This window comes from Odocoileus virginianus, chromosome 4 (genome assembly GCF_023699985.2).
Source record: "Odocoileus virginianus isolate 20LAN1187 ecotype Illinois chromosome 4, Ovbor_1.2, whole genome shotgun sequence".
NCBI classification, from domain to species: domain Eukaryota; kingdom Metazoa; phylum Chordata; class Mammalia; order Artiodactyla; family Cervidae; genus Odocoileus; species Odocoileus virginianus.
In genome coordinates this window covers 25,047,287-25,058,971 of record NC_069677.1, presented here as the reverse complement: position 1 = coordinate 25,058,971, position 11,685 = coordinate 25,047,287, and the positions used below count along the sequence as shown (strand labels likewise).

The 11,685-nt window shown below is 43.8% G+C and overlaps 1 protein-coding gene across 1 annotated transcript; it reads left to right on the top strand.

The window, feature by feature from the left end:
• LOC110128925 (5-hydroxytryptamine receptor 3C-like) lies at positions 1 to 5,238 on the top strand. The gene is made up of 9 exons (XM_020879991.2): positions 1 to 67; positions 1,437 to 1,603; positions 1,976 to 2,020; positions 2,487 to 2,596; positions 2,843 to 3,012; positions 3,196 to 3,353; positions 4,177 to 4,381; positions 4,562 to 4,765; positions 4,895 to 5,238. The coding sequence occupies exons 1-9, from the start codon at positions 1 to 3 to the stop codon at positions 5,122 to 5,124; spliced, it is 1,356 nt and encodes a 451-aa protein (XP_020735650.2). The 3' UTR covers positions 5,125 to 5,238.
• Positions 5,239 to 11,685: the final 6,447 nt, after the last annotated feature.

Genomic DNA, 11,685 nt, shown 5'->3' with positions numbered 1-11,685 from the left:
ATGGAACAAGGTTGGCTCCATGGGGAAGGATTCCTCCTCTGCCTAATCCTCTACCTGCTGCTTCAAGGTAAGATGGGACAAGAACAAGAGCACAGCATCCATATAAAGTCTGGGGAACAGAGAAACCAGGCTAATTCTTTTTATTTCTAGATAACAAATGGGTGTTCATTTTGGAAAAAATGGAAATTCATGACACTGACAGTTTGGTATAGCACTTTCTAGGGTCCTAACAGTTATCTGACTCTTCCCTTAGGTTATTTCTCCACTCCCCTCCTCTTTCCTTTCTCCATGTCATTCTCTTTCCAGGCATATAATCTACCCCCACGGTTTCTGGGTATCAACTGTTGTTGAAAGAAGAAAATTCTCCTTTATTTCTCTTTGTTGTTGTTGTTTAGTCCCTCAGTTGTGTCCAGCTCTTTTGTGACCCCATGGACTGTAGCCCACCAGGCTTCTCCATCTGTGGGATTCTCTAGGCAGGAATACTGGAGTGGGTTGCCATTCATTTCTCCAGGGGATCTTTCCGACCCAGGGATTGGACCTGAGTGCCCAGATCTCCTGCATTGGCAGGTAAATTCTTTACTGCTGAGCCACTGGGATAGCCTTATTTCTCTTAAGCAAATGAAAAGGAAAGATGCCAAGGGAATTGAGGTAGATAAAAAGTTCTGTTGTGACTTTTCAGTACAACTTTTCAGTATAATTTCCCAGTCTAGAGTAATTTCTTGTTCATTATTGAGATTAAGCAATGAGGTATAGCACAAAATTAGAGATAGACAAAAACAGACTCCACCAGGAGATGCTACCACATACATTCTCTGTTCCTGCCCCACAAAGTATGATTAGAAAAGGGTTCGGTATAAGAGGTATATCAAGGAACTGTTTATAAGATAGTCTCAGTGGTGATGAGTCCTGAGTTTTAGAAGAGAACAATCATAGCACAACACAAAGACATATAACCATTAAATTGAAAACTGAGTTCCTTCCTTAAGGTCCCACGGATGGATTTCTCATTACCCACCTGATTATTTTCCTCACTATTAATTCATGACCATCTATGCCCTGTTCATATAGTGAGGAGGAGAACTGTGATTGCAAAATTTGTCAGTGACATTCACCCAAATGGCTCAAGGGCAGAGGTTTGTGGTGAGGTTGTTAAGAACACAGCAGGACAGTAAAAACTGGTGCTCAGGGCTGAGTTTGCATACACATGTAGACAAGTTTTGCATGGAGAGAGAGAGAGAATGGAACTGAGAATGGGGCTCTGACTCAGCTCACTTATCAACTTCCACCATTTGCCTACCAGTCCAGCCTAGCCCACACTGCCTGGTCCAAGCAGTAGGAGTCTACCTGCTTCTTCCATAACCCCTGTTGTCTCTTTGTGCAGTAACATTCCCCAAACCCCAGCCCTGGCACTCTTCTCACAGTCTCGCTCTCTCCAGGGAGAGGAGATACATTCACCATCAATTGCTCAGGCTTTGACCAGCATGGGGTGGATCCTGCTGCCTTCCAAGCAGCGTTTGCCAGAAAGGCCTTCCGTCCAGCCACCAATGTCAGCATCCCCATTCGTGTTAACATCTCCTTCACTCTGTCTGCCATCCTGGAAGTAGTAAGTCCTGACCCAACTCTGTAATGGTCTAGTGACGAGCAGTGGGTGCACTGACTGGACTTTGTAAGTGGGTGCACTCACTGGGATAGGGAGGCATGACAGGGAATGCTACAATGATATAATGCAGATAAAATCTCTCCCTTTGGGGGGATACACCATAAGAAACATAATCTCAATGGACTATTCTCATACTGGTGGTTTCACTTGCATTTCTCATGTACCCTGGATTATATGACCTACATTTTTTAGTGGTTTATGATTAAAAATCATAATTGCCACACAGAACAACCTTGGAAATGATTAAGACGTAGGTGGTGTCATTGGATTTCACTTCATAAAGTTAATGATCTCGGATGAAAACTGTTTTTCCAGGATGCACAGCTTCAATTGATGACATCATTCCTGTGGCTAAATATGGTATGATAGACTCAGTTTCCCCTTTGCTATGGTACCTCCCTTTTTCTACTGCGAGGTCCAACTTTGAGGATTAAAATGGATAAAGCTGAGAATATCCACAAAGTAAACAAGTTCAAACAGAGCCGGACCAATAATGAAAATACAAAACTTTCTGATTTATTCTGCCAGTTTAAGGAGGGCAGAGACAGGGCTCAGGAAGCAAGTGGCATAAACCAAGATCACAGAAGCCAATATTTTAGTGGCTCCATACCAGGGAATCAAAAGCCAAGCTCAAGGTCTCCCCAGAGAGCACTAAGGGAGAAATGAAAGCAGTACAAGTTTGTCAGTGACAGTGTGACAGTTGTCATCAGAGGGGCAGTGGGACAGCAAAGAAATGAGTAAAGAAAGGAATGTAAAGTGCAAGAGACAGAGGAAAACTAAAACCAGTTCCCATCCCCTGTTTGTCCCATACCATGGTGTTCTCCAGATCTGGTACAATCCATTCATCACCTGGAACCCAGAGGAATGTGGGGGCATCAGGAAGCTGGGCATAGCAACTGAGAACCTGTGGCTTCCAGATATCTTCATTGAGGAGCTGTGAGTGTCAGGGCTGAAAAAAGCAAGAAGGAGACCCAGGGAAGAGCATGATGTAACCAATGGGGGCCAAGCACAGATTCAACCAGAAAGGAGTAGCATCTGAAACCCCCAGAACAGGGAGATAGGTAGAAGGGGGAGGTCAGGTGAGTGGGGTTGGAGCACAGAAATGGGCAACCTGGGAGAGGATGAGGGCCAGGTCTGATGGGGAGCCCACAGCTTTTACCTCTCTGTCCTTTTCACACTCAGCATGGATACAGATCAGACCCCGCCAGGTCTCATGGCTTACGTCAACAGTAATGGTCACATCAAATACAGTAAGCCAATGCGGGTAACCAGCATCTGCAACCTGGACATCTTCTATTTCCCCTTTGATGAACAGAACTGCACCCTCACCTTCAGCTCCTTCGTCTACACAGGCGAGTGAGAATCACATGCTGAAAGAGAAAGAAAGGGTTTGAGAAGAAGAGGACAGAAAGCTTGGAACAGTGAGTGAATCTCACTGAAAGGGGTGTGGAAGCTAAGTGGTAAGGAATCCAACAGTCTGGGCAAAGGGGTTAGGAGGCTTACGGGATGCTGAATTGCCTGGGTCTCCTTTGCAGTGGAAAAGATGGTCCTGGGCATGGAGCAGGATGTGCGGGATATTTTGGAAACATCACAGAACATCGTTTGGAACAAGGGGGAGTGGGTACTTCAGGGTATCCATCAAATGACGAAGATGACTGTGGGCACCAATGACTATGACCAAATCGTCTTCTTTGTGAGTTCAGTGGCCCTGGGTGGGATCTTCTTCTAAATGCATAGCTCATGTCCTCCACCAGAATGTAAGCTCTTCCACAAGAAAACATGCTCCATGGAGGCAGAGGTTGCTATCACTCTTTTCACTGAAAAATCTCCCGTACCTAAAACAGTACCTGGCACTCAGGAAATGTTGATTGAATGGATCCTCCCTGAGGAAGGAACAAAGCTCCCACAGCAGTGATTTACAGTGAGCATGAACCTCCACTCCATGTCCCCCACTCCCTCACCAGCTGCCAGGGCTATCAGAACTTTTGGGAGGACAAGAATTTTTATATCTATTTTTAAAAAGAGGTGGTGGAAAAGTTATGAAACACTCTCTTAGGGATATTATGATTCCAAATCCTGGTGATACCAAAATGTCTGCTCTGTCTTGCTTTCTCTCCCACTGGTTTTAAACGTCCACCAGCAAAGGCACTAGAGATTATACCTTGATGAGGAAAGCAAGCAGAAATACAATGCACACAATACCTAAGAATTTGGTCCCTCAATTCTGCTGAGAGCACATTGGTAGGAATTAAAAAATTAGGTAGAGAAAATTGACACATGGGCCAAGAAGGAATGAAATATGTTTCAATGGTAAGCAGCATGGTAGAATTAAACCATGGAAAGACACTGTGGTGATTAAGATGACTTTGCTGGAGAGGGAGGACAGAGAAAGGAACTTGAGGTAATGTTTCCTTACTAGAAAGTTTGCTCTGGGACAAATCTAAATTCTTGCTCTTACCTGGATTGGCAACCTCCCAGCCTTCTCCTCAATTGCCTCCCTCTCCCCTCCCCATCAGGTGGCCATCAGGCGCAGGCCCACCCTTTACGTCATAAACCTCCTGGTGCCCAGCAGCTTTCTGGTCACCATCGACGCCCTCAGCTTCTACCTGCCGGCAGAAAGCAAGAACCGTGCCTCATTCAAGATGACACTCGTGTTGGGCTACAACGTCTTCCTGCTCATTATGAATGACTTACTCCCCTCCAGTAGCACCTCCCTCATCAGTATGGCCCCTCCCACCTTTAGGAGAAGAAAAGTAGGGTGGGGCATGGGATGGGGGAACAGACCAATGAAACAGGTCAGAGTGAAAAGAGATCCTGGCAAAGGGCCTCTTTTCTGGGGAAAGAAAATAAGAAGTCCTGGCTGGTGCCTCTGGCCCTCAGGCAGGCCCAACTTCCCTCCAGGTGTCTACTTTGCCCTGTGTCTGTCCCTGATGGTGCTCAGCCTGCTAGAGACCATCTTCATCTCCTACCTGCTGCACCTGGCCACCACCCAGCCCCCACCCATGCCTCGTTGGCTCCACTCCCTGCTTCTACACTGCACCAGCCCAAGGACATGCTGCCTCACTGTGCCTTGGAAGGGAAACGTGGACCTTGCCCACCTGCCTGGTGAGGGAAGTCAGCACTGCCCAGGCTTCCTCTTCTATCACCTCTGCTTCCCTGCTCCCACCTCCTTCCCTCCCCACATAACTCCCCAGCTGACCTTGGTGGCCCACAGCTGAGTCTGTCTCTCCATAGGTGTGAAGGAGTCCATGGAGTTGGTGGGGAAGGTGCCAGGTCCCAGAGAGACAGAGCTAAATGGGTGCCCTGGGTCAGCAAGGAACCAGCAGGAAGACAAGGCTAAGAAGCAGCACTTGGTCCACCTGTGGGTGCGGTTAAGCCACATGATGGACACCCTGCTTTTCCGTCTCTACCTGCTCTTCATGGCCACCTCCGTTGTCACAGTCATTATCCTCTGGAACACCTAGGCACACACCTACCTGCAAGTTCCAGGCCAGAGCTTCTCTTGCCCCCTGAAACCAGCCAGGCTCTCATCCCTGCCCAAATCCCACTTTACATCTCTGGCAACCACCTTGTTTTCATCCCAGTTCCTCTGCAGTTTCAGACCAGATCTGGATGGTTTCCTAAGCTCTTCCAAGTCAAGTCCTTGCTCTGGCATGCCATCAGCTACCCTCAGCCCTCCGGTGAGTCCTGCCTTTCTGGTTCCTTAGGATTCAGGTTCTTAGAATACTTCCTTGACTGAATTTCCTCCAATAAACCCCATTTGCAGAAAGTGTTGGCTCTTCTCTGCATTATATTATAGTTTGAAAACCTTGAGGTTGAGAGACTTCTTGTAGAAACTTCTCACTACTAAAGAAGGATTTTGTTTTTGTTTTTTTTCAACTCTATTAGATAACATACGAAAGCAGGGAAATGGTAGTGAAGGGGCCAAAATCTATTACAAGGAATTAAAATATGGACTAACCTCCTAAATCCAGTTATCCTGGATTTAAGCTTCTGCAATTAATAATGTGCCAGAACCAGGCAGCCCTTGTTTAAAGAGTGAAGCCTTTTGTCACAGCCTGACATATGACTCATTCATCATTAAGGACTAAAAGTGTTAACATAATCCCAAATTCTGCTAACTGCCGGTGTTGCAATTAGAGATGATCTGTCCTTAATCATGCTAAGAAAAGAACACTGGGCCAAGGAGACCCCATTTGAAAATGGCATCTGCTTTATTTGGGAGTAACACAAATGACCTCAAGTGAACTGGAAAATTTCCCTTCCAAGCACTTGCCTTATCATTTTGAAAGTCTTTGTGTCTTGGCCCATTATTTCCAATAGACTTTTTTTTTTTTTTTGAAACATTATTATTTGCCTGTGGCAGGCCTTTTAGTTACAGCATGCAGACTCTTAGTTGTGGTATGTGGGATCTAGTTCCCTGACCAGGGAGTGCAGAGTCTCAGCCACTGGATCACCTGGGAAGTCCCCTCCAATAGCTTCTTAGGGGAAGTGGAGACCCCACTGTATCACTGTACACCAGAGCTGTGGTATGATTTGCTGGACAGCAGGTTCAGAAAAGCACAGATTTGGGAGCAACTTAATTACAACTTGAACACAATCTTTCATTTTTAGCAGGCATTTCTTTTCTTTTCTTTAGTTTATTCTACTGCCTTCTATCTGAACCCTAAATTTCCCAGGTCATAGGCTAGGAGTAAAAAGAGTGTCACAATATTGTTCACTAAACCATATTTCCCTGATTCTTCCTCTCCACTGCTCTTCCTCAAACAGGAAGCCTCTTGTGGCTTCCTTTGGTCACTGTAGATGCCCAAAGGGTGGCAAAAGCTGCCAGTGTCCACCAGAAATACTACTGGTGGTTTGGGCCTGAGGTCCTACCCCAGTGTACGCTGCAGGAGCTTCTGCCCCCTGGAGCCTAGGCCACTGGAAGGCTGAATCCACAGCTCAGATGTTCCCAACTGGATACTGAGTCACCAGGAGCAGCTGTAAAATGCTCTTTCCCTGCAGTCCCCTTCTGCTGGGACTCAGGTGGAAATTCATGGGAATCAGGGCATATGGAGGCAGAAACACCCTGCTATACCCTGAATGGCTCCTTTCATTCAGACTCCTGGTCTTTCAGTTAAATTTGTGTCTCTTAACTCTGCTTTTAATTTTCTCTGCCTTGTTTGTTTGTTTTTTTGTTTAATTTCAGGAAGGTCTTTGACTCTTCAGTTTCTAGAACCTTGTCAAACACTCCCTTCACCATTACCAGCCCTCCAGGCATGTGGAAGATCTAGCTAAGCTTAAATCAGGAGCCCTGACATTCATCTAAATAAATTAGCTTGGCTGTTATTATTTTGGCAGTTTCTCAACTCACAGCTTTCAACAAAGTGGGGCTTTTAAAAGTACACAGTATAGTAATAATAACAGCCAACAGTTACTGAGTTTAATATGTGACAGGCACTTTTTCTAGGTGCTTTATATGAGGAAGCACATTTAATCCTTACAGTAAACCTGTGAAGTAGGAACTATAGATCCACAGATATCTTGGAGCCAAATGTGAAATATTTCAGACTTTTAAAAGGTAACAATTATGCAGGTACTATATAAATTATTAACACCCCAAGTCAGGTATGGAGTAGCTCTAGTCAAACACAATATTTCTGCAGTGAAATTTATGACTATTCACACTTGGTAGCAAAACTGAAATTAAGGACAGCCCCACATCAGTTCAGGTCAGCTTTTGCCACCAAATGATTTATAAAAAATAATTTGGTTTTCAAAGCTCTTTAGGTTTTAAAACTAAAACCTAGTTTTGTATTACTATCCCCATTTTATATATTCAAATAAATGAGATAAGATAAATGAGAAGACGAAGTACAGAGAAGTGCAGTAATGGCCACTATCTCCCAAGTTCCCGTGGCTAGGCAGGTGACAGAGCTGCAGTGTGAACAGAGGCAGTTAGCTAGAGACCCAGAACTGAGCCTCTGCCACTCAGCCCTCCAGACTGATGAAATTAGACAGGTTCTCTAAGAGTCTTGTGCTGAGACTTCAACCAACTGAAAGTCTTCATCAGCTAACACTGTAGGAGAATTAAAATAGGAAAAGCGGGGCTTCCCTGTGGTCCAGTGACTAAGAACTCACATGATGCAACTGAAAGATCTCACGTGCCTCAATGAAGACCTGGTGCAGCCAAATAAATAATGAATAAAATAAATATTTTTTTAAAAACCAGGAAGAGGAAGTACCTGATAAGGGTCCCTAAGACAAACTTGCTTTTCAATTTCCTTTTACTCCCTCCCTCAGTCTTTTCAACTCCTTATCCCTCCCTCCCCCACCCACATAACACCTACATTCACTATCTGTACTTCCTCCGCTGCTTTCTGGAGCACATATTTCCCCAAATCTGATCTGGGCAATCCCTTTGTATTCTCTACAGATTTAGCTTTTTGCTGCTGATGTCTATTACCAGATACTTTGGGATGTTCCACTCTTGTGCCCTATCCTGAGACAGTCACCTCACCTGGAGACACATACTTGACTTTGTAGAGTAGCTCACTTACCCAGATTTCAAGAGATTCAGAAATTATATTAAGATTCACTTGTATCATTTTGTTTTTTCCACCTATCTTCATGGTACATATTCCTCTACTTATTTTCTTCACGTTTTTTCCCTTACATAACTTTATGTTCCATTTGAATAGAAAATATGCATTTTATCTTTTTTGACATATGGATTAGATGTTATCTCTCCTTTCAGTAAGAGAAGGTATGATGTAATTATAGTGATTTTATTTTTTTCAAAATTAAAATCTGAACACATGATCTTAACACACAATGGATAATCAGACAGAACCTTTGAGATCACAGAGCTCCCAGAACATTAACAAATGTGGTAGCTGTTCTCTGTACCATCAATAACAGAATCATATGATAAGCACACTTCAGGTTAATGACTTTCCTCTTGTTATGGGCAACTCTGAAAGGCTTTAAAAATAGTTTATGACCTCTATAGGAAAACCTGCTGACAGGCAACTGGTCCTGCCTGGGCCACCTTGCATTTGAAGGCCTATTTCTGCCAACAACTCCTCACCTGTCCACACATCTGCTACCTGGTAGGTCATGCACATATTTTTTTTCCACTTTCTTTTTCTCTAAACCATTATAAGCAGTATTTCACCGTGTTTTCCACATTTTTTTTTTGTTCCATATTAACCCAACATTCAAGTGTATTATCTCATTACTGTCTTTGCCTCTCTCTCTTCTTTCTGAAGACCCATTCTAGGATATGAAGTCACATACTTCATTTCAAGCCTATCCTTTCCCTCCTCTCCAATTTGTGATTCTCCCTTTGATAAGCTCTCTTATTTGATCATTCATTGGCACTGGCTCTTCTATATAGTAGGGAAAAAGATAATATAGCATAGAGACTTTGGAATCCGGCAGCCCAGGGTTCTAATCTGATTTCATTACGTGCACAAGTGGCTTAGTCTTCCAAGTTTAAATGTCTTCATTTGTGAAACGGAGCCAATAACAGATTAAATTATTTTTAAAATATGGATTTAAAAAAAGCATGTATAGGCTTATAGAAGCTAGAAAGTCTAATGTGATACTAGAGAGCATCCTTTCATCATGCAGACTGACACCTAGAGTGCAAAGTCAACTTCAAGGTAGGAGACATTAGACAAAAAGAATTGTAGACTTTCAAGCACAACTCCCTCATTTTTCAGATGAGAAAAATGAAGTGGAGAAATATGAAGTGATAAATATGGGTTATCACATTTCAAGAGAGTTCAGGCCTGTAAAGTGGCAGCCACAGGTGAGTAGTCTTCCTGGGCTCTTTTCCCAGTTGCCTCTGAGGAGTCCCAGAACCCTCCCTTTTTCTGTTCCAGGCATCATAGCCAACCTGACTTCAGCTAGTGACTCACCCTGCAGTTTGGATGTTTTGCCTCCATACTCCTGGATCCTTAGTCCTGGCCAATGACCTCTATATGTGATTACCATCCATCAGGGCTGCAAAACTATGGCCCACACTCCCCCTCCTACCAGATAATTCTGCTCTTTCCAGGTTATAGTTATAATCCCAAATCTGGTCTCTCAGGGTCCCAGATGAGTGGGGCCATCAGAGGGCCATGCAGCATGATCCCCCTTAGAATATGCTAAGGTTAAAGATGCTGGTAGGGCTTCCCTGGTGGCACAGACAGTAAAGAATCTGCCTGTAATGTAGGAGACCCAGGTTCATTCCCTGGGTTGGGAAGATATCCTAGAGAAGGAAATGGCTAGTCACTCCAGTATTTTTGCCTGGAGAATTCCATGGACAGAGGAGCCTGGTGAACTGCAGTCCATGGTGTCACAAAGAGTTGGACATGATTGAATGACTAACAAAGGTGTAGTTATATGACTTGCAAAACGACAGCTCCTGTCCCTACTATTTGCCTTTGGAGCCAAACATTGTCTAGGCCAAGTGATTTCATATATGAAAACCAAGGGGCCTAATAATCTAGTCTATGAGACTTCCCAGCTATGGAGTAATTGAAAAGAATAAGGAAAGAACAGTGGAACAAGACTGATCTGGGTTTGAATCTGGATTCCACTGATTTTCACTTAGACGGACACTGAGCAAGATTTAGATTTTTTTACCTCTCTGTATTTCAGTTTTTTAATCTGCAAAATTGGGAGCAATAGTGCTAAATTCTCAAAGCAGTTGTGAGGATATGAACACTAAGTAAAGTACATAACACATTATAGGGCACATAGCACAAACTCAATAAATGGTAGCTCCAGCTAGGCCATTCTGAGTGTGGCTATCATTAGAAACTTAGAGGGGGCAGTCAGAAATAAAAGGCCAGGCCCTGGCTCCAGCCCATTGGAGCCTACCTGCTGCAGACTGCTGCGATTCCCTTCTCCAGGGTGTTCTGCCAACCCCAAGCTCCACCAAACTGCACCCAAGGTGGAGGCCCCCTCCTCAGCCACCTCATGGGAATATTAGGTAACTTCTCTGATATGGCCTCAGGATTCCCATGAGGATCCCAAACACCTTTCTTACATCTGCCAAAGGTGCCTGTGTCTCTGTCCCCATTCATTGGGCACTGACAGGCCAGATAGTTAACTCACGTTTATTGAATATCTTTTCATGCCTATTAGCCATCTGTATATCTTCCTTGGAAAAATGTCTATTCAGGTCTTCTGTCCATTTTTAAATCAGGTTGTTTGTTGTTTTTTTTTTTTATATTGAGTTGTATGAGTTGATACATTTGAATTCTGAGTTCCAAAGAATAGCAAGGAGAGATAAGAAAGCCTTCCTCAGTGATCAGTGCAAAGAAATAGAGGAAAACAATAGAATGGGAAAGACTAGAGATATTGTCAAGAAAATTAGAGATACCAAGGGAACATTTCATGCAAAGATGGGCTCAATAAAGGACAGAAATGGTATGGGCCCAAGAGAAGCAGAAGATATTAAGAAGAGGTAGCAAGAATACACAGAAGAACTATACAAAAAAGATCTTCACAACCCAGATAATCATGATGGTGTGATCATTCACCTAGAGCCAGACATCCTGGAATGTGAAGTCAAGCGGGTCTTAGGAAGCATCACTACGAACAAAGCTAGTGGAGGTGATAGTCCTAAAAGATGATGCTGTGCAAGTGCTTCATTCATTATGCTAGCAAATTTGGAAAACTCAGCAGTGGCCACAGGACTGGAAAAGGTCAGTTTTCATTCCAATCCCTAAGAAAGGCAATGCCAAAGAATGCTCAAACTACCACACAATTGCATTCATCTCACAGGCTAGCAAAGTAATGCTCAAAATTCTCCAAGCCAGGCTTCAACAATGTGTGAACCATGAACTTCCAGATGTTCAAGTTGGTTTTAGAAAAGTTACCAGAAATCAAATTGCCAACACCCACTGGATCATCAAAAAAGCAGGAGAGTTCCAGAAAAACATCTACTTCTGCTTTATTGACTATGCCAAAGCCTTTGACTGTGTGGATCACAACAAACTGTGGAAAATTCTTCACAAGATGGGAATACCAGACCACCTGACCTGCCT